The following is a 24,386-nucleotide window of genomic DNA, read 5'->3' as shown; positions in this document are numbered from 1 at the left end:
CATCCCTTTGGGAAAGGAGGAAAAGCAACTAAATCGAGTTGATCAGTTTCTTCCCCTAGAGGTGTCAGTGCATTATTTGAGTCATTTCATATCTAATCTCTCTTTGGAGGTATGACTCAGACAAAGATAAATAGGTTTGCAGAAACCACTCAAGTTGAAAAGATTCATTTAAAAAAAATCCTGAGATTTTCTTTTGACTTTGGTCTTATAATAATAACTAGAAATTGTAAAATTTTGCCATTTCTACCTCCATAACATTTCTTGAAATTGACCTCTTCTCTCTAGTCACACAATAACCACTTTAGTTTGGGATTACTGCAATGGCCTCCTAATTGGTTTCTCATTTTTCGATATTCTAGTTCATCCTGCACATTGTTACCAAATGGGAGTGCTGGAGTCATCTCGACCTGGCTAGGGGAGCACAAAATGTTAAATTTTCAGTATGAGCATTTACACTTCAGAAATAAAAACAAAAACAACTCGACAAACCATGGCTTGATTTATTATGTTGTTGATTGTCCAGATTTAATAAAATAATACAAAAAATTCTTAATTCAGTTTCAATTTAAATTTAAAAATGTCTGGCATACATTTTTTTTTTTTTTTTTTTTTTTTTGTGGCTAGCCAGTTGCTAAACATTTACTAGCACATACTTGCCTAAGTGAAGATCTGTTTATACCACTCTACTGCTCATTAAATTCTAATGTCTTTCTATTGCCTCTAGGAAAAAAAGGTTTTTAAAGCCTTTCACAACTTTTACCCAACCTATATTTCCAGTCGTTGCATATTGCTCTGTCTCCTACACTATAACCCACCTACATTGGCCTTTCTTTTGTTCTTCAAATATGACACTTTCATCTCTTTGCCTTTGAACTAGTTATTCCCCTTGCCTGGAATGTATTTCTTCTTTACCTCTACCTTCTAGAATCCCTTTCTGCATATGTAGGTGTACATTACAAATATGTATGTATGTGTATATATGACTATATAAGCAGCAAGCATATATATGAGTATACATGCTAATAGCATTTTATGAGTATATATGCAAGTATATACATAGAGCATTATATATACAGTAAGTATATATACATGCATATATATACACACACAAACCACACATGTATTACATATATATGTATATATATATATATATAATGTATGTGTATGTGAGTGTGTGTGTGTATGTGCTTTACTGGTTACTTCTCTTGCTTGAATGTAAGCTCTTTCAGAATAGGGATTGTTCCATTCTCTGTATTTTTATCCTCAGTGCCAGGTATACAGGAGGTACTTAATAAATGTTTGTGACTGTTTAATATCGTGTTTTAAATCTCATAAGCGTCTGATCTCATTTGAGTCTTCTGTAACATAGACACATTAGAGATTATCTCCATTTAATGGAAGAAGAAATTAAGGCTCAGAGAAGTTACATGTAGGAATATATGAGAAGCTAAAAACACACATACATCATTTAGAAATAAGAAAGACTGTAAGAGTGATAAAATAATATAATGGGCTCCCTAGGGAGGGTGTGAAATCTCGATCCCTGAAGACCTTCAAGAAGAGGATAGACAATCCTCTGTCCAGGATGTTAGAAATTTATTTGCCTGAATATAGGAAACTTGACTAAATGATACTCCAAGGCTGCTCCCAATTGTTGAAGTCTGTGATTTTTTACAGAGTCCACTATAAACCAGGGCAGTTCTGAGTGCTACAGCTCACTATTTCTCCATCTCTAAGAAGGACAGAGGAAATCAATAGAAATCAATTGTACTGTGAGGAACTCAGATTAACTATAAGGAAAAAATACTGATGCAGTCTTTGAGATTGGAATAAATAGTATAGGAAATTTGTGTCTCCCACCACTCTGACTGTGGGCAAAAGGTAGCAGCATCTTGTACAGCAGCAGGAGGAAAGGCCTTCAAAACCAGGAAGATGCCATGGCATTCTGTCTGCGGCTGTAATTTTAGCCTATGTAATAAGCTCAACTTAAGAGTGAGCAACAACTGCTCCAATAAAGCCTTTCATGATGTGGACCTATAGATGTGTCTGTTTAGACACCCTTTATTAAAATTGAATTTTATTTTTATTATAAATTTTATTACCAGTAAATGTAAGCATTGCAATACACAAAGAAAAAGACATATGGAACACTGTAAACTTTTGTTACATGCTTTATAAAAAATGTATTAAATTTAGCAACATTGTTTTCTTTGTGTCTCGCCTTCTGATATCCATTTCAAATGATGAAAATGATGATGATAGCTGCCTTCTGTATAGAATTTGAAGTTTGCCAACCTTGAAATCCTTTCTTATTTTTCCAGAAAATCTACTTAGAAAGAAAAGTGACAGTCTTTGGCATAGGTGAGTAGTTATCTTTAATTTGTGCCAAAGTCTATTTTATTCATTTTATCTAGTAATGTTAAGTACCACAAGTGATAATAGTAGACAACAGTTGTTCAAATTGTAGGTTTTTTATTGTTTACAAAATAGTTTATGCTGATTATTTCTTTTGATCTGCCTAGTAATTCTGTAAATATTTTTATTAAGCATATGTGATCTCTCTTACAGAAATGATATCTGAGACTCAGAGAACACGTAGTGTAATGTGGAATAAGTAACTTCAGTTTCTTTTTTTTCCTTAAGGGTCTTAGGGCCCAATCTTAAAATCACTTAAAATGCATTTTCTATAGAGGTAATGCAAATTGTCCATTTCTTATTTAAAATGTAGAAATTTAAAAAAAAATTCAATATGAAATTACCAACAATGTAAAAGTGTTAACTATACCCAACAATATAAAAACTTCTGTATTTTCTAATGTGCACAAGTTGTGTGAGATAAGTCTATCAGAATCTAGAAAATGTAGTAGTAGCGATTTCCATAATCTTATTATGCTTTTGCTTCATTCAGCCTCTGAGTAATATTTATGCTCATTAAAAGAGCTAAGGATATGAGTCTTCAACTCACTTCTCTAATCTAGGTCCAGTCATCATAAGTTGTATACTACTGATTAGTCCTACTGGCCAAAAAAATTAGATTGACTTTTAAACGTGCTTTTAAAACTGAAAACATTTTAATAGGTCTTGTAAGGATAGGTCATATAATGATCTGGAAGGGATTTATAAGATCAATTAATACTCCCCAACCCCATTTTACAGATGAGGAAACTGAAAACAAGAGAAGACAAGTAGTCCACCTAAAATTACATAGCTGATTCCTAGACTAGGATGAACACCTGAATTTCCTACTCCCAGTTAAGAAATTTTATGTAATCACTGATTCATTTATTTAAAACCTATTTATAGATTACTTACCACATGCAAGTTGGTATTCATATTCATCCATGTTCAATGCTTCAAACTCTTTAGCTTTTCTCTTTCACCTAATAATCTTTGAACCTGAATGTCCTTCACAGTCCTTTCTCATACTGACTCTAAGTGTTGATTCATATAGATCCCCTCTCTGGCTCTTCAAATCCTAATTCAAGGTCCAGTTCATGTTTCAGTTCTTCCCTATACCCTTTACTCTAAATATCCCCTGCATGCACCAATCTCTTCCTCTACTGAACATTTTCTGCAGCATTGTGAAGTAGAAGGCACTTGAATAAAAATAAATTAACAAACCCCCCCTGACCCCTGAATACATGGATTTGTTGTGTGAATTTGGAAAGGTCAATGAATGTCTATACACGTCAGTTTTCTCACCAGTACGATGGAAATAATTACCTCAAAAGATTATTGTGAAAAATCAGAATAGATAAAATATTTTGTAACTATAATTTACTATGTAAATATATTTTATTATAGTATTCATTTAGGCATTTAATTATCTTATTTTTCCTTGCTGCATAACTTTGTCTATGAGTGTGTTGTCTCCTCAAATATGTCTTAGAGATGAGATATATTCCTTGGTATTCCCCTTCCTCCTACACCTCCATTGCCCCATAACAGTGCTGTGCATAGAGAATGCCCTCATGATAGGCTTAATAAATAAATGTGGGAGATAAAAAAAATGATGTAAAATAAGGGCTCTAAGGCGACATTTTTAAGAGGCCATCCTATGATCTAGAATAAAATAAGAAGTATTAAAGTGCTTATTGAAATGACTTGAACAGAATCAAATGAAAGAGAATGAATCTAGCTCATAATTCTTTTGACTTCTTTTCAAGGCCAGTCTTTAATTTATTGGGATGAAGAACCAGTCAATGGAAATAGAATTTATACTGGTAGGCATCTCCAGCCTCCCCGAGCTACGCCTGTTTTTGTTAGTGTCCTTCCTGTGTATCTATATAACTGCTGTGGCGGGAAATTCTCTCATCTTCTTCACCATCTATGCCAGTCAACAGCTTCACACACCCATGTACTTCTTTCTGGGCAACTTGTCTGTCATTGACCTCTTATGTACATCTACGATCGTGCCCAAGATGTTAGTCAACCTTTTTTCTCAGAAGACTGCCATTTCATTTGCAGGCTGTATGGCTCAGATGTATATGTTCACATGGGCTTTAGTCTCAGAGGCTCTCCTCTTGGCCCTCATGGCATTTGACCGTTATGCTGCTATCTGTCATCCCCTCCATTACCCAATGGTCATGAGTAGTCATGTCTGTCTTGGGATGGCGGGAAGCATCTGGGCCATTGGTATAAGCAACTCAGCGGTCCATACCAGCTTGGCAGTCCCCTTATCCTTCTGCAAATCCCTTGTAATTGACCATTTCTTCTGTGAGCTGCCACCTGTACTGAAGCTGTCATGCTCTGACACCCGTCTCAATGAAGCTCTAGCTTTCTGTGCTGATGCGATATTTGGGGTGGGGAGTTGTTCCCTTATCCTGGTTTCTTATGGATGTATTATTAGGACAATTCTGAGGATTCGCTCCTCTGAAGGCAAGAAGAAAGCCTTTTCCACTTGCTCTTCTCACCTTACTGTGGTTTCCCTCTATTATTCTACTGTAATTTATACCTACATCCGCCCAACCTCCAAACTCTCTTTGGAAAGGGACAAAATCATCACTGCCCTCTACTCTGTCATCATCCCTATGTTCAACCCAATTATTTATTCCTTCAGGAATAGAGAAGTGAAAGGGGCTTTGCAGAAACTGTTGGAATAGATTTCACTCTTTTCCCCAGGCAGAACTTTGTCATTTAGTCTAAAAAATCATCCATCTTAGCTCTGACTTAACACTTTATGTCTAATTTTTTAATTATATCAGGTATACTGTTGTGACATGCTTGTCTTATCAATGAGGGGCCTTTCACATATATTGACAGACATTTATTTGCTCAAATGAGGAAACAATGCTACTATCCATTTATTTTCTCTTGGTAATCTGTACAACATGTCTTAGAATCCAAAGAAAATTTCAGGAAAGCTACAACACATGTTGAGAACAGGAGCATTGTTTGTGACTTACATTCTTTGATTAGGAAGTGGTGATTGAATATTTAAACAGTGAACGGTGAGCATTCAGTTGAACATTAAACATGATGGATGGCATATTTATTTTATTATTTTACATTATGGTTTCCAGCACCATCTGGCACCTGCATGGTATCATGTAGCTAGTACCGGTATTATGTTATGTAGCTTGTCCTAGGTCCTATTTTTTAGTAGTAATAAAAATTATTGATTTAAATATGATTTCATTTAGCTGGATAGAACAAAGAGGATAGGCTCTGACCTGTTCTTATGTCCTTGAGATCATAACATGTGTTAGTTATTGACATAGCATGCATCCTGAGAAGAGGAACCCTTTGAGAACTGACCAACTATCAATGAGACATATAGTCTAGATAAGGCAATGCTGTTCTTATGCTTTTTATGCTTCTTATGCTTTTTCTATTGAAAATATAATAGAGTTGATTAACAAAGCAAAGTTGATCTCTCAATTTCATGCAATCTCAAATGATGTAGCTTTTTTCCCAGTTAGAGAAGCCTGCTGTGAGAGCTTCAGAGCTAAGAATCTTGGAGCCTTGGGATGACTGTATGTGTGAAAGGGCTTGAATACCTCTATATTTCCATCCCCATTCTCTATTAAATAATTAAAGGCTTTTTGTCAGTGAGCCCATTTTTCCCATTTCCTCTCCTCACACCCCCAATACTCAACTTTTGCACAAATGCAGTGCAAATTGGTTATCTAGATTGAGAGGTACAGCATTTCAAACCCTTGATGATTCTCAGCTATGCTGTCAGTCATGGACAGACGGAAGAGAAGGGAAGAGAGGTTGGCATTGATTGTTCATATGCACGCTTCTCCTAAATGGTCCAGCCAAGCCTGTCAGCAAGAGATGATCAGGGACATTGCAGAGGAATAGGACTAATGCTCTAATCCAGGCATTCTGTGTGCCAGATCATGGATAGAGATTGATGACCAGAGGAAAGCGATGTATTAGCTCTTCCACTGTCATTCTAGCAGGGGACAGCAACACTTCTGAAGTATCTATCAAGTCTTTCCTTGTTGGAGTTAGGTGTTGGAGGACAGGAAGGCATGGCAGGAGTGGTTTTTTCTCATCGTGATATGCCCATGTGTATTGTAATAATAGTGATGATGGTAATGATAACAACAATAATGACAATTTATGTGGCAATTTAGGGTTTGCGAAGCACCCTACACATATGTCATCTCATTTGATCTTCACAAAAGCATTGTAGGTAGGTATTATTATTATCTCCATTTAACACACAGGGGCTGCTACATTGTACAGTGGATAGAGTATTGGGCTGGAGTCAGTAAACCTCATCCTCCTAAGTTCAAATCTGGCCTCTGACACTTACTAGCTGTGTGATCTTGGGCAAGTCACTTAATCCTGTTTGCTGAGAGTTTCCTCATCGACAAAGTGAGCTAGAAGAGGAAATGGTAAACCACGTTAGTATCTTTGCCACGAAAACCCTAGAAAGGGTCAAGAAAGTTAGATGTGACTGAAACAACTGAATAACAACCATTTGACATATGAAGAACCTGACTCTGAATGAAAGTCACTTGAATAGTAAGCATATGAGGTCAGATTTGAATTTGTGTCTTCATAACTCCTTTCTAGCACTCCATCTACTACACCCACCTGTGTTATGCAGAACCCTTACTCCATTTCTAGAAGAATAAATATCCTATGTGCCATGCAATGATGTATTCACCTATTTAAGTGTTGCAAGTTGCCTCAGTTTACCTGCATTCATCATCTCTTTCCTTGTCTTTAGAATGATTCTAAAATAAAGGATTAATCTGATAAACGCAATCGTGTGGTTCCTCTCATTGTTTGGTCTGGACCTATGATGCAGTGCAACAATTTGTCTATAACAGGCAGTTTTAGATAACATCCTGTGATACAGAGATGTTAAGTGACTTGCTAAGCATCAGACAGCTAGTCTTTGTCAGAGACAGGACATGAACTCAGGTCTTCCTGATTTTAAGGCCAATGTTCTGTTATGACATGCTATCCTTTTAGCTACCACTTTAGCTAATGGATTAGGAATCAATTGAATGGACAGTTTAGTTCAGACAGTAGATTAGGCTAGCAGAACTCTGGCCTAGGTGAGCAGAGGGTGATCTTTCAAAAAGATGGAATAAAGGGAGCACCTTTTTGACTGGAGAAAATGATAATTCACAATAGACTTAGGAAAATTGTGACTAGAAAGTCCTTATATTTGTATGATGTCTTGTAATTACAAAAGATCTTCACACATATTAAATCGTTTGATCCATACAGAAACTCAGTGAGATTGCTAGGAAAAATTATTAATTCCTATTTTTAGGATAGAATATGAAAACTCAGTAAATTCCAGTGACTTTACATCATGTTACACCTAGTAACTGGCAAAGATACAACTAAAATCTAACTAGTTCTGATGCTAAATCCAAGGATCTTTCTTTTATTCCAGCTAAAGCTCTACTCATCAGCAATTTGGGGACAGTTTTAAAAATGTAACATTTGTGAATAGTGTAAGGAAAGAGTGTGACCACCCTAAGAACTAATTGAAATTGTGCAAATGAGAGGCAATTTGGTATAAATGATAGAAAGCTAACCTTGAAATGAGGAAAACCTTGGTTTAAATCCTGTTTCCAGTATTTACTAGTTATATGACTCTTGGCAAGCCAGTTAAACTTTCATTATATAGGAATTAAGATGATTTGACTAGATGGTGGTGTCAAACTCAAATAGAAATGGATCTGTGTAGTCATGGGTTCATTAAGAAAATGACAAATTAACATTATCTTTGTTAATATATTTTCATTTGTTTTATTGAAGATTTCTCAATTATTTTTTTATCTAGTTATGGCCTGCACTTAGTAGTTTTGTAAAAGGTGGTAAGTTGCGCACTTCTGGACTAAGCTACTGTCCAAATCCCTTCCATTTCCATATTAATGATCCTAGGACACAATGAAAAAGGTGAACTTGATGAGAAATGTTGTTAGGATACCTTCACTACTCTCCACAGAGACTCTCCATGACTCTATAATCAAAGTTTTGGGTGTCTTGTCAGGATTTTCTGGGATCATGAAATTATGATTCACCAAACTTCCAAGTTTGATGAGAATATTCCCACCATTGCTCTAATCCCATAAACTCACCAAACAGTTTTTAAAATTTTAGTTCAATTTTAAGAAGTAGATTTCCTCATTGGAAAGATTATCTCTCCATCTGTCTATCTGTCTGGGCTCTAGCTTGTTAATAATATTTCTTATACAAATTGGAAAAAATATCTTGGCTTAATTCAGGCTCTTATAAGTTTCTTTTTAAAAAAATTAATTTATGGAATCAAAAAAGTGTTTCCATAACATAGTATAATAAAAAAAGATAATTTCACATGAAAATGGAAATGTCTTATATACACTTGCTATTCCTTTTAAATATATAGTAAAATTATTAAGTGATGTTTTTCTCTCCCCTCCATCCCAGAGATGGGTACCATTAGACACAAATAGGTGTATACAAATAGTGTGTGTGTATGTCTGTATATGTATATATATATATATTATATATATATTTAAAATTATTCTATACGTCTCCTTATCAGTTCTTTCTCTGGAGTGAGGTAGTGTCTTTCTTGTTATGTCCTTTATTTTTAATTTGTATATTTAAAATAGTCAGAATGATAGTCACTCAAAATCATCCTTAAAACAAAATAAAGTCTAATGACATTGCCACTAAGAAAGATAGGTTGTACATGAGAAGGGAAACATCAAACCTGATGATACTCAACTTGATCCTTAGTCTGCGTATATATTTTAAATGAATAAATATGCCAACTTCATCATGTTGCAGTCTTGGATACCATACTCATAGTAGATATGTGTAAAACCCTACACAAGATCTAGAGCTGGGCTATTGTGGGAGAGAGGGAGTGCTATTCTTTAAGCATTAGTAGAAAGAATTTAGAGGCTAACATATCCCTGACCATGAGTGCTATAAGGACAGGTACTGGGTTTCAAGTATAGTTAATAATAATAATGATAACAATATTGCCTCACATTTACGTCATTCCTTAAGTTTTCCCAGGTGCTTTATACACATTGTTTGATTTGATTCTTACATAGTACTGTAAGTTGGGTGCTATTGTTATCCCAGTTTTATAGATAAAGAAACAGGGTGAGAGAGGAAAAGTCTAAGGTCCCACAGGTAATAACTGTCTCAGGGTTCAAATTTAGGTCTTCCAGACTCCAAATCTAGTACTCTAAATCTCTATTAGATTAGTCATGAGGGCAGTTTGTTTTGATGTAAATATGAGTATCTTGTTCGTTATCACTTGGATGAAGACCTCCAACTAGATTGGTTCTCTCTATTGGTAGACAGTAATAATGTATTTTAGCTAGTAATTGTCCTAAAGTAAAAATAATAGATATTAGATGGAAGTAAATGTAAGCGATTTCACAGATGTTTTAAGCTGTCATCCTCTCGTTGCAGATAGAGATTTACTACAACTGACAATATCTAGCCTTGCACAATTGCATGCAATCAAAATCTAATATATGTATATATTTTAATTACCCAGTGATGTTAATAGCCTTCCATTGGAGAGTTCTGTGTTCACCTGGGTGGTTTGCAGGTGTCCTTATGAGCAGAAGTACTGGATAAATATTGTGTTGTGTATGGTTCTCAGAGAATCAGTGCTCTTTTATCATTCAGTTCCACTTCTTTTGTCAGGGTGGCATTAACTTGGTGTCAAGAGATGTGTGAATTTATGGACCTAACCAATTAGAATTTAGCTCTGATCCCCCATCCATTGATAGGAAATCTCATTTTTTAAAAAATTTTATTTTTTTCAGTGTTCTACAATCAATTCCGTGTATCTTGGATTTTTTTCCCCTTCCTCTCCCTCCTTCTCACCTACTTCCCCATTGCCTCCCTGAGATGGCATATAATTTTATATAGGTTCTACACATATATTTCTATTAAATACATTTTCACCTTAGTTATGTTGCATAGAAGAATTAAAATGAATGGGAGAAATCAAAAAACAAACCAAAACATAATACAAAAGAAAATGATGTGCTACATTCTGTGATTGAATTCCATAGTTCTTTCTCTAGATGTGGAAGGTATTTTGCCTTAAGAGGCCATTGGGAATTTTTTAAGTCCTTGCATTTCAATGAATTACTAAGTCTGCCAGAAAAATTCCTTGCATACTGTGGTTGTTGCTGTGTACAAAGTTCTCCTGGTTCTGCTCTTTTTACTCAGCATTAGTTCCTGTAAGTCTTTCCAGGCCTCTCTGAAGTGTTCCTGCTCATCATTTTTTAATGCATAATAATATTCCATTGCATTCATATATCACAATTTATTCAGTTATTCCCCAATTGATAGACATCCCGTTGATTTTTAGGTTTGACCACCACAAAGAGAGCTGCTATAAATATTTTTGTACTTGTGAGATCCTTTCCCATTTTTATGATCTCTTGGGGATACAGTCCTAGAAGCTATATTTCTGGGTCAAGGGGTATAAACACTTGTTTACTTGTCTATGCTGCTTGATTTAAACTTTGTTTTTTCTCCTAATTTTCCTCTTTTTTCTCTCCTACTCTTTCTGTCCTTCTTTTAAGATGATCAAACATTAGAGTACTACTCTCAGGTTCTCTGTTTCATTAGAGTGCCTCTATGATCACTGGTTCAGGAAATAAGCATCAAAAGGGACAAATTTATCATCTCCCCATATTAGAATATTGATAATTCATCCTTGTTTAGTCCTTTATAATTTTTCATTTGTGTTTCCATTTTTACATTGTTATTAACTTCTGTGTTTGAAATCCAGAGTCTTTTCTACTCAGGTGTGGTCTTTTAATCAGGAATGCTTGGAAGTCTTCTATTTCAATAAAAGTCTATTTCTCCCTCTTTTCTTCCTCTTGTCTCCCATCTGGAATATCAGATTCCAAGTTGTCCATTCTACTATATTTGTGGCTGGTAAATGGTGTGCAATTCTGAGAATGACATATCTAGTCCATTTTCTAGTCATGTTTGGATAAATTTTGGCATGGAACTCACTGTACGTCTTCCTACTACTCTGCCATCTCTTATTCCATCTTCTCTACTGTGAATTAGAGGACTCTATAAGGAAGGCCAAGGGAAAAAAAAACACCACTCTTTAGAGAGGTGAGGGAATTGTATCTACTTTGAGTTCTTTTGTAAGGTTTGTGTGCCCCAATACATGGTCAATTTTGTGCCAAGTACCACCAAGAAAAAGATATATTCTTTTCTATCCTCATTCAGTTTTCTCCAGAGATCTACCATATCTAACTTTTCTAAAATTCTATTTTTGACTTCATTCTTGTTTATTTTGTGATCAGATTTATCTAGTTCCGAGAGGAGGAGGTTGAAGTCCCCACTGATATACAGTTTGCTCTTATTAATAATATACTGTAGTTTTTTCTTTCCTGTTTATCTTTTTATATCTCTCTTGAGTTTTGTATTTGAAGATCAAATTTTCTGTTGAGCTCTGTCTTTTCATCAAGAAGGTTTGGAAGTCCCCTATTTCATTGAATGTCCATTTCCTTCCCTGAAAGATTAAGCTCAGTTTCACTGGGTAGTTAATCCTTGGTTGTAATTCATGCTGCTTTACCTCATGGAATATTGTATTCCCTGCCCTTTGATCTTCTAACATAGAAGCTGCAAGGTTCTGTGTAATACTGACTGTGGTTCTATATATTTAAATTGTTTTCTTTTCTGGCTGTTGCAGCATTTTCTCTTTGAACTGGTAACTCTGGAATTTGGCTATGATATTCCTTGGCATTTCCAATTTGGGATATCTTTCAGGAGGTGATTGCTGGATTTTTAATGAATTGCTTTCTTCAATAAGATTTTATGCTTCCTTTTCCATTTGGCCCATTTTACTTTTTAAGGAGTTCTTCTCTTCACTGATTTTTTTTGTGCCTCTTTTTCCATTTCACCAATTTTACTTTTTAAGGAGTTGTTTTCTTCAGTGTACTTTTTTCCATTTGACTAATTGTATTTTTTAAGCTTTTCTCTACAGTCAGTTTTTCTCCTTCCTTTTTCAAGCTGTTGACTCTCTCTTGCATACCTCTATGAGTTCTTTTGGTAGTCCTATTTTCAGTTCAGTGAAAAAAAATCTGCCTTATATCAGATGTACTGGGTTACCTTGAGCCAATTCACGGGAACCATGACTCTTTTCAACCACATTTGTAGATATATGTGCATGAAATTGTGGTTTTGGAAGACAATTAAGTGGGAAGATTAATCCAAAGAGATATAATTCTTGGGCAAATCTTCAGATTGATCTTATTTCCATTAAGCCCAGATCAAATGGTATTTAGTTATTAGTTTCAAATGAAAATACTGATGATTTCTAGAGTAATATTTTATATTCTCCTACTTTGATGGAGGTGTATATTATTTTTTAAAGATACTTTTAAAAATTTCATCTTAAACTCCAATGCCAGAAATAGAAAAAGAATATGAATAAATAGAAAAAGAAAAAAAAACATGTCTTAAACTTAGATATTGAAACTTCAGTACAAAGTTAAAAAGAAAAAAATGTCATGTGCATAGCAGAACGTAAGAGAGGATTCAAATTATGTAATAATACATTTTCATTTTAAGAAAGCCTGTATGATAAATAGTATTTTTGTTGAACATTTTACATTTTTCCTTTGCTTTCTTGTGAGTTCTTTTGTTCTATGCTAAAACCTTTTTAAACTTTATTCTTTTTCCCTGCTCCCACCCCCAGAAGACTACAATAAGGTTCAGATATTTTTCTCTATATCTATAGATACATACATGCACATATACATATATACATATATATAGACATATATACTTTCGTAAACCTATTCTACCCCTGTTCTTTGTTTTTTATGTTTGTGTATATCTCATTTGCTATCCCTCCTGCCTCCTTTGCTTTACTTCTACCTACTACCTTGCCTTCCTATTACCTGCCTATCCCCCTCCAAGGATTCCTTCCCTATCCTCCCATTCCCATGAATCTAAACAATCTTCTATACCCTCTATTACCTATTCCCTCACCCTCTCCTCTATAAATCCCTCCCTTGTCCTCTCCCCATCCCTATACCCTTAACAGTTTATTTCCTTTATTTAGAAGATTTTTATATTCTTCAAAATACATATGTATTGTTCTCTCTTAAACCCATTCCCAATGAAAGTGGGTTACCAGAACTACCAGCCCTCCTCCTTCATCCATCCAATTCCTCTGTATCATTTCTTCCTCTTGTACCTCATTTGTGTAAAATTATTTTTCTTTTTAGCTATTCCTACATGGTTTTACTTTTAAAATTAATATCAAAATCAGGTTTTCCCCAATCTTTGTTTTGAGCTACCCAGTTATCAATAAGAGTCTTAGACATATATTGTACATATATAAATGGTAAACAGTCTATCTTTATGAATCCCTTATAATCAGTCTTTGGTACATACTTATATTTCTCTTGGTTCTTTCATGTCAAATCTTCTATTAAATTCAGGATTTTTGTTAATGAAGTCTTGAAAGTCTGAGAGTTTATAAGATGTCTGTTATTTTCATTCCAAGTAATACTTAACCTTACAGGGTATGATAGTTTTGACCAGAGGTCCAGTTCTTTTACTTTTCAGTGTATTGTCTTCCAACACCTGTGATCCTTTAATGTCTCTGTCGGTAGGTCTTGTGTAATTCTAAATGTGGCTCCTTCATATTTGCATTGTTTTAATCTTGATACTTTTAATATTTTTTCCTTGAGCTGGAAGTTTTGGAATTTGTCTGTGGTATTCTTGTGAGTTTTCCTCATAGGATCTCCTTTAAGTGGTAATCGATGGATTTTTTCTATTTCTACTCCCCCCTGACCTTGTTCTAATGCTTCAGGACAATTTAGTTATTATGTGTATTATTGTATGAAGATTCTTTTTTGATCATAACTTTCAGTTACTCTGATTATTTTTTATAATTTCTCCTCTTGATCTATTCTCCAAATCTGTTGTTTTTCTTAAAAGATGTTTCACTTTCTCTTCTATTTTTCATTGTTCATATTTTATTTTATTATTTCTTGATCTCTTATAATTTTGCTGGCTTCACTTTGCCTAGTTCTAATTTTTAAGGTGTCATTTTCTTTCTTAAGATTCTGGATCTCCTTTTATAATTAGTTGACTTTCCTTTCATAACTTTTTTTTCTTCAATTATTGGGTTTTTTTGTGTTTTTTTCCCTCCATCTCTGTCATTTGATTTTTAAAGTCTTTTTTAAAGATCTTCTATAAATTATTTTTGTTCAGGGGATCATTTGATGTTACTCTTCAGGACTTTCATTACTTCAATATCTGCCTCTGAAGATAATCCCTGGTCATCTCTATTCCCATAATAGGTTTCTATGATTGGATTCTTTCTCCTTTGCCTCTGCATTTTTTGTGTGATAATAGCTTTATTTTTGTAACCACCTCTAGCCAAGGGATATGGGAAATGGTGCTTCTTGCCCCAGATCTTCAGTTCTCCCCTCTAGCCTGGAACCAAACCTCCAACTAACTGTAAGTGCCTACAGCAAGGGGCTGTCTGCTCCACTGCTTCTGCACTCACTGGGTGTGTGCTGGTTCCTTCTTACCCTGCCACTCTTCACAGCACAGCTTGGTCTGGCATTCCTTATCAGCAGTGGTTCCCTCAATCTTCCGTGGCTCAAATGCCCAACTTCCCCCACTATCTGGGGATAAAAATTCCTTTTTCTGGGGCCCCTGAAGCCTCCCAAATCAACTAGCCCCATGGCTTGCCATTTGTTGTTTAAGGGCCTTGCAGCTTGTTATGCTGGAAGTGTTTATTCTTCACTAGAACCAAACCTCTTCCTGGATTTTTTCATTTGATCTTCTCAAGTTGTCCCAGGAAGACCCCTGTTGTGCCCTATTCTTATTTATCTCCACCCACACTTTTTTTCACCCTAAGTTGCTATTTTAACTTTTTTTGTGGCGGTAAAATCTTGAGAGCTCGGAATTTTGACTTATTTCATCATCTCCCCAGAATACCCTCCTATCTTATCTTAATTTATTAGTTTTTAAAACCTTCTCCTTGTTCCTCAATGAATAATCGTTATCCATATACCAGTATTTTCCACTCCTCTAATCAATAATTTATTTTTCTTGTTATTTTTGAATAACTAGAGTTTAAATAATAAAGATGATGATGAGAATCCTTTTCACCTTTGGTGGCTTTTCTGAGAAAGGCGAAATTGAAGAATGACAAAGGAAATAATACCAATTTGGATAGGAGAGGGAGAGGAAACTTGGTGTTTCAGAAACTTCAAATTTTGGTTGTTCACAAAGAATGTGGAAACAACAGGGTTGTCTAAATCCCACAAAGACAATTCAGGTAGATTAGAAGGCAAGAGAAATGATGAGAATCATTCAATTAATCAGGAAGTATTATATACCTAGGATGAGAACCATTTAGCTGTAAGGATGTAATTACAAAGAATGAGACAATCCCTACTCTCAGGAAGCTTATGTTCTAAAGATGTTGATACCAAATACTTGAATAAATCTTTGTAATAAAAATACAAAGAGAGTACATGTTGATACTAATGGTGGTTAAACGTATAGCATATGATGGAGTACACCAGCAGATGAGGGAGATTAGAAAAGTCTTTATTCATAAGATAAAAATAAAGAAAGAGATGGGGCTTTGTTATGCAGAAATAAGGAAGGATGCAGAAATAATGCAGTTTAGTCAAAAACACGGAGAAAGTTGATGAAGTATTATCTGGGCAACTGAGTGAAGGTGAATTCAGCTGATCAAAGTATGTGGGGTAAGATATAATGTCTAAAGAGGCTAGAAAGATTTGTGTGAGGTCACTTCTTAAAGCGCTTTAACAGCTGAATTAAGGAGTTTATATTTTATCCTTGAGGCAATAGGAAGCTAGTAGAATTCACTGAGTTGGATAGTGATATTGTCAGATCTGCTCCTAAGTAAAATTATTTTGTCAGCAGTGTACAGAATGTTCTAGAGTGATGAGAGACTTGAAATAGGGAGGGTTGGTAGGAAACTGTTGCAGTTATCTAGGCTAGAGGTGATGAAAGCTGAAAGTAAGGCGATAGCTGTGTCAGTGGATAGAAGGGATCAAACCTGCATGATTTTTTGCAGGACAAAGGACAAATAGGCAACAAAAAGTTGCCTATTCACCACTGATTAAATAGGCAGCCTACCTGAAGCAGCAAAATGTGGAAAACAATAGGAGATTGCATGTGCCAGGCAAGTCAAACTACACCCCCATCTCCATATCAATCAATACTTCCTCTCAAACTTTGATAGAGACACTCCTGGTCTTTGAGCCCAATGGTACTAGAAATAATAGCACACTAGACAAACACTGTTTCTAGCCCAGTCCCTCCAGGTGCCGTATAGAGGATTACCCTTTAGGATGTGAGACCTGGTAACTCCATCTGCAGGTGTTTTTTCAGTACCCATAGCTATCAATTATCCAAAAAAGTCTTCTGCATTGTCATACGGTGTGATATCAGAAGTGGTTGTGGTTTTATAAATGAAAATAACAGGAAAAAAGTTATCTTACCACTTGTCTCACTGTTCTAACCTCAGGACTACTAGACCTTTTCATCTCTCTTGTATATGAATTCTATTATTGTCTTCCCTTATTTGTAGATGGGCTCCTTGAGAGAAAAGACTGTGGCAATAATAATATAAGGGAGCCTCTGGTTGCCCTCGATGAATTCAAGTTAACATATGCTTTTAGGCAGTGATTTATAATTGGGAGTCTGAGAGGTTACTGTTATCTCATGACCAATCATTATTTATATTGCCATATGGCAGCAGGCAGCCCCATTAGAAAAGTGAAAGAAAAAAACCAATATAATTCTCAACAAATCCTAGTAACATTTGTTGGAGAATACATGGAATCACAAGATTCCTAGTTTTCAAGTTGACAATGAAGTCTAAGAATGCAGTTACTTTTCCCCCAGTTTTTTGTTACTTTCAGGTGTGGGACATTTTAATCTTGGCTTATGGAGGAACCCATATATCTACTGGTCCCCATCGACTCTTTTCAATTACCAATTTTAGTGTATCCATTCAAGGGAGAGCAGTTATCAGAAATTTGTCTATTTATTTTAAACTACTCTCTGGTTTGAGAATACTTTCCTACTTACCTCATCTCTTCCAAATTTCCCATCTCTGGTCTTTCTACCATTGTGACTTATTGAGATACAACAGCTTATCTATTGTCTCCATTCAAGTACATACTTTGATATTTTAGTATTTGATATGTATTGTAGATATTAGTGGGCCATCCTCTGAATCCATGGCTAGTTTTGCAGATGCCCCTTTTCTTCACTCTGATAACTTTTTTTTTTTTTTAACAATGGAAAGCCTGGAAAAGGACTGCCCTTAAAACAGTTTAGGAATGTTGCAGAGAACCTTCTCTCCAAACTCCCCCACCCTGAAAACCAAGGTTGAGAGTATATTTTAAAAGTAAGCAAATATCTTCTGCTTATCAGCCTATCTCTAATATTGAATATTATGTAATATAAACATTGTATTCATATGTAATTATATAGTGTAAATTAATAACATGGTCACATAATACTATACATACACACACACATATATGTATATTGTTTATTCATTCAGTAATGTACAATTCCTTGTGGCCTCATGGACCTCAGTTTATGGAATTTTCTTGGCAGACACACTGGAGTGGTTTGCCCTTTCCTTCTTTAGTAGATCACCAATCCATAGGCAAACAGAGGTTAAGTGACTTGATCAAAGTCACACAGCTAGGAAATTCCTTAGGCTAGATTTGAACTTAGGTCTTTCTGACTTCAAGTCCAACACTCTGTTCACAGCACCATCCACTCTCTGTGTGTATTATATGTATTATATATGTGCATATATATTTGAATATGAAAAATTTAATGTAAAGGTCCTTTTTTAGTTATCCTGTATGGGGATATATGTTCAAAGAAACTTTAAATACATATCTAAATATATGGACTTAGCAGAACATTTTAAAATATGGTCTTAAATATATACGTTTACTTTCTTCCAAAGTAGACATAATGTTATAGTCTCTGAGGTAACAGATTTATAGCAAAAAGAGTGTCTTTTCTGTATATAATGATAACAGAAATCAAGTTTTTTTTTGCTTTTGTAAAATTTTACTGTTTAAATGGGATTCTACAAGTTTAATGTATCATAGATTTGTATGATCAGAACACATGGCTTACTTAGCTTTTATGCTCTTAATATAGGAACCCAAACAACCTACATTTCAGTGAAAGGACTTGTGGAAGTAGTAGCAATGGGTAAAAATTGCAGAAAGAGCAAGGTTTGGCCTAGTGAGAGGAAAGTGTTCAGACATTTAAAAAATCATAAAAGTGAAATGGTTTGCCCTTGCATGAAGTTACTCTCCCTCACTGAAAATACTCACATGAAGTTTGGATAACCATGAATTGTGGATGTTTTATAGGGGTATCAAGCAGCAGTGGGACTCTGCAGCCCCCTGGGTGTCTGAGCAGCCTTTTAAGGCTTGCACTGTTCACCGTGTGAGGAAAGGGGCTAGAAAAGGTCTCTAAACACTGCCTGCTTACCCAACCCTGGCCTGATTACCACAGCGGTCAGGGAATCCCACTATGCGGTCAAAACACACACAAAAAAGTATATTTTATGGAGAACCCACATGGTAGCCAGAAGAAGCAAAGTGATACAAAAAAAAAGAAAAAAAACTTAACTGACAACATGAAATAGAAGAAAACATTATCTGACTTAAAATAGATGAAACTTGACTCAGAATGCCATAATTTACTGTGGATTTGGAAAATGTTAATTATCCTTAAATATAAAGTGATGATAACACTTTCCCTAATTATCCCTATGCATTATTGTGGTTATCACATATTGGATTGTGAAACCATTTTCAAAAACTGCAAAGCAAAATAGACATATAAAGAACTTTTCGTGCTTCACTATAAGTTATAGCATCCTGAGTCAAATCCTTCCACGCAACTACTTGTTAAGAAAATAGTTGACATAAATTGATCACTAGACCTTCAAATACAATTTTTTTTCAATTAAGTATGCTTTTTTCCCAGATTTTACTTATTTTAGGACTAGAATAAGCATATATTACAAACATATTGTTATGATTCTCCAGACAATCTGGGAGTAAATATTTTAAAATTGGTGACCTTGACATGGATATGATAGCAAGGAATTTAAGTCAGTAACATATATTGAAGTGCTATATCAATATATATGAAACATATACACATGTGTAAACAGAGATATGTATAAACATGAAATATATACACATATGCATACCTATATGCATGTAAATATGTGTTTATATGCGTGTTTAAATATATATGCACAGGCGTATGATCATGGAAAAGATTTCTTTGGAGCCACAGAAGGGTAAAATTGCCACGGGGAGCCTGCATCTATGGAGTGCTTCAGTGCGCAGTGAAAAAGAAAGCCATGGGGCAGGCGGGATGCAAGCAAGCAATCCATTTATTAATCTGAGGGTGAGGGTTTATATGGATTTTCTACAGGCAAGTAAGCAAGGTTATTCCCATGAGAACATTTTTAGTTTACTTCTAATACTTCCTAATCTAGTTCCTCCAGTGAGAAAGCCTTGGGGTACACAGGCAGATTCAGGATGTTCTCATCCTTGCATATCAGGAGTACAAGTCTCAAGTAAAACCAGGAAGCAGCTGCCATCTTCACATAAGCTCCTCTGGTCAGGATGACTTCATAGTGCAGGGGTTGTCAAATGGCCACATAATGGTCATAGGACATCACTGTGAGGAGAGAAAGCTCTGATGCTACAAATAACATCATTAAAAAGAGCTGTGATATACACCCTCAAAAAGAGATAGAGTTCTTGTGACTTAGAGAGTTTGCAATTGATTTGGGGACCATGATGGAAATAAGACAAAGATCTAAAAAGGATAAGTTCTTTAGGAAGAAATACATAGGGGTGTGGAGTTTCCCATCAAGAGAGATGAGAGTGAAAATGAGTATGTTACCCATCAGAGCCACCAGGTAGATTAACAAGAAGAGGATGGCATGTAAGACCTGTAGCTCCCAGATGTTGGAAAAGCCCATGAGGAGGAATCTTGCCACCATAGTGAGATTGGCCATGTCTAAGGGTAGAGGATTTTCTCTACTATCTGGAAAGAGATGGCAAATGATGCGAAGAACCTATCAGGTAACTTTGGTACAGGTCCACTTTATGACCTTCGATAAAAGACAGTCCTTTCTTAATTTTCCAATTTTTAAAATGAAGTGATAGAACTAGTTCAGAGGATATTAACCTGAAGGTCAGGGACCTAAAATATTTTGATAAATATATTTTCCTGCAGTTTGTTTCCATTTCATTTGTACACATTTTAATAGAGTTTAGGGAACTGATTCTCAGAAATTTGTCCATAGGTTTCCCCAGATTGCCAAAGGAGCTCATGAAGCAAAAAAAGGGGCTAAGAACCCCTCAAGTAGATGTTTTTAAGACTCTTCTACATCTCAGATTGTCTAGGAATCTATGAACAATACCCTTACCTTGAAAAAGTTCATAATAATAGCTTTATCTCTTAATGGATGATTTTCATTACCATGAAGTACTTTCATTATAAGACCTTTTTTTAGGTGGACAATTCTAATAGTATTATTACTAATTTATATACGAGACACTGGAGCTCAGAAGAGTTAAATGACTTTTCAGTCATTATCCAAGGAGTATTAAAAGCAAGATGTTAGTCTAGATTTCCTGCTTCTAAGACTATTTATAAAGCTCCTCTAGTTTATTTAGCTGAGGCTTAATTACCTTAACATGCTGCTCCTAAAAGAAAAAAAAAATTGTCATTTTAAGATCGTCCTTTAAAGAATAATCATATTTTAAGATTGAGAGTGATATAGATTATCTAGGAATTTTAGATGACATCCCCTGCTCTGGACTGGTCCACTATCCAAGCCATTTTGATACTATAATCAACCCAATAGACTAGAAATGTAATGCAAATGAATGTAGTGTTACGCATTAGACTTCCTCACAGTCTTTTCAATTTCAGGCTCTCTGTTGATTACCACCAACCCAGATCAGCCTTTTTGAAATGCAAATCTATCCTCAAATGGAAAAGTAATTCCCAAAACTTTCTCTTCTGTGTTAGATTTCTTCTGGTTTGAAGAATATAGCTTGTGAAAAAACTGCTCCTTCCACCTCCAAATATTGCTTTAGATTGTGATTCATCTTGCCCCAGTTAAAACACACCTGGAGCTCAAACACACATATCCTCATATACTCACGAATTATTTCCCAACCTATGCCTCTTGGACCCATTACTTTTTTTTGTCTGTAAGGTCATATGTAATTAGAGACTTGCATCTGGGCATGAGGCAAAGAAATTGCAAAGGATAGATCACCTGTAACATTTGACAAGACTTTTATCAATGAGTTGCTCTGTACAAGCCTCTATTCTAAACCTGGATAATTTAAGAATATGAATCATCTCCAGGCCTCAAGATGTTTCAAGTCTATTAGGGAACAAATAGTATATGCAAATGAATATAATTCAAAGTAGAATGGGATAAATGGATGAGAGGAGAAAAAAGAGCTTAGAGAATTGTGAGACAGAGAGCTTGTTTCTGACTGGCAAGATCAAGTGACAGGTTTTTACTTAATGGAATTTGTAGGGAAGTTCTTAGAGTTGGGGGAGGATTTCAAAAGGCATAAATATTGAGGTTGCAAGGGGAGATATTTCATGTATGTTATCAGCATCAACACAGAAACAGTGATGAGCAAGACAAGGAAGAGGGATTGTCTATTTTCTTGATATGAAGATCTTTTGGAATTCAAATATTGATTTTAAGAGGTACAATTTCAATCAAAGTGCTTGTACTCTTACTAAAATGCCCATGTTTTCCCATGCATTTTTCTTCTTGGACCTATTGTTTATTTTTATTGGGACCTCCAGTTTATGTACCACTCAAAAATTTGCTTGGCAATCATGTTTAATTTGATTTTACTTTCTTCCTTCCCTGATTGTGTTCCAATAATTAGCCAGTTTAACTGGATAGTTATCTCTCTTCTTGAATCACTTGTTGCTTTGTTTTATTGCAGATTATAAACAACTTGCCAAATCCTAATCCTTAGTTACTTCAGCCACTCACCTCTTATAATTTTACTAATGTACTGCAGGATAGAGCTGATCAAAGTCACAAAACTCTATTGACTGAGTTCACTACCATTTTATGCCAGAGAATTGCAACTGTTCCTTTTGGCTTTTCCTAAACTTATGCTCTCTCCTGGTATCTCCCATACTTTCCCTCCCAAGCAAGTGAAGACTTCATATCGTACTTCAATAAGAAAATACAGACCATTGTGATTGAGAGTTACTTCCTCTTTCTTTTCAACTCACAACTAATTGATATCTTGCCCCATTCTCTCCCACTTCAGTTTCTGATGAAGATTTAAAGTAGCCTTGCTCCTGACAAGAGTAAAATCCTCTATGTATACCCTTGATTCCATTCCATTTTTAAGGTTTTTCTTCTATTATCAACCTCTTTTCTACCTCTAATATTGTCTTTCCCTAACTATTCAATCCTTTTCTGGGTCCTAAAATTCCCTTTATCCTTAAAAACACCCAAATAACCTCTATAGCATTTCTATACCCAGTAAAAGACTTAGAAAAATGCTATCCATGTTTTTTATCTCCACTGTCTCTTCTTTCATTCTTATAAACCCCTTTTAATCTGACATATGACCTCTTGAGTCAACTGACATTATCATTTTAAAAGTCAACAATAATTTATTAATGTTTATCTGATAGATTTATAAAACTCATTCTTCTTGACTTTCTGTATAGTATTTGTCCCTCTTGAGTACTCTCATCCTTTATAGAGTTCCCTCTCTGGTTTTTTATTACTTTGCTGTCTCTTGGTCATCCTAATATGTATCTGACAACTAATTTTTAGTTTCTCTTGCTGTATCATCACTGTCCCCTCATGCCCTCTAACTGAATTTATGCCAAAGTATTTTTAGACTTTCTTTTATCTTTTCCTTTCCTGTTCTCTCAGTGATCTTATTATTTCACATGGGTTTGTTCATGTTCCCTGTGATGACGAATCCAATACCTATTTTTCCTGCCCTAGTCTTTCTCTCTTAAGGTTTATCATTGCATCATGTATTGGACATTCCAAAGTGGATGTCCTCTAGCTATCTCAAACTCAGCATATTCCAAACCCACCCATTATTTTCCCCATTCCCCACAGATCCCCTGCTTCTCAACTTCCTTATTTCTTGAAGAGAAGCATCATCCTTTCAATCACCAGATTCATAACTTCAGTGCTATCCTTTTCATGTCACACTTAGCCCATTTCCCTACATTTATCAGTTTTCACAGTGTTCTTTCTATCACCACAATGTCTCCCACATTTGTCCTTTTTACTTCATTTGCTAAGCCACTATTTTAATTCAGACATCTGTCACTTATTATGTAGAATAATGCAATGTCTTCCTAATTGGTGTCCCTGTCCCAAGTCTCTCCCTTCTTTAATCCATCCATCACATGTCTGCCAAACTGGTTTTTCTAAAGCCTAAAATTAATCATGTCCCTTTCCCACTCATTAAACCATAGAGAACTCACTAATTCTCACAGAAACAAATACAAACTCTTAATTTTGATTTTGGCATGCTTTCTGAAGGAGGACCCATTCCTAATTTCTGACCATAGTACATTGTAATCTTCTCTACTTTAATCCAATGTAATGTCCAGTCAAAATAACCTTATTGCCTTTCCTTGTATTGTTGTTCAGTCACTTCAGTCATATTCCACTCGTCATGATCCCATTTTGGGTTTTCTTGGCAAAAAATACTGGAGTAACTTACCGTTTACCTCTCCAGCTCATTTTTTTTAACAGAGGAGGAACTGACACAAATATGGTTAAGTGACTTGGCCAGGGTCACAGAGAACGGTAAGTGTCT

The 24,386-nt window shown here is 35.3% G+C and overlaps 1 protein-coding gene across 1 annotated transcript; it reads left to right on the top strand.

Moving 5' to 3' along the window:
* Positions 1-4,187: 4,187 nt before the first annotated feature.
* Positions 4,188-5,102, top strand: LOC140522849 (olfactory receptor 13G1-like). Its single transcript, XM_072638071.1, has one exon. It carries the CDS (start codon positions 4,188-4,190, stop codon positions 5,100-5,102), a length of 915 nt encoding a protein of 304 aa, XP_072494172.1.
* The last annotated feature ends 19,284 nt before the right edge of the window (positions 5,103-24,386 follow it).

The sequence above is a fragment of the Notamacropus eugenii genome, chromosome 2, assembly GCF_028372415.1.
Source record: "Notamacropus eugenii isolate mMacEug1 chromosome 2, mMacEug1.pri_v2, whole genome shotgun sequence".
In the NCBI taxonomy this organism is placed as follows: domain Eukaryota; kingdom Metazoa; phylum Chordata; class Mammalia; order Diprotodontia; family Macropodidae; genus Notamacropus; species Notamacropus eugenii.
The sequence above is the reverse complement of the archived record's forward strand: the minus strand, read 5'-3'. Positions and strand labels throughout refer to the sequence as shown.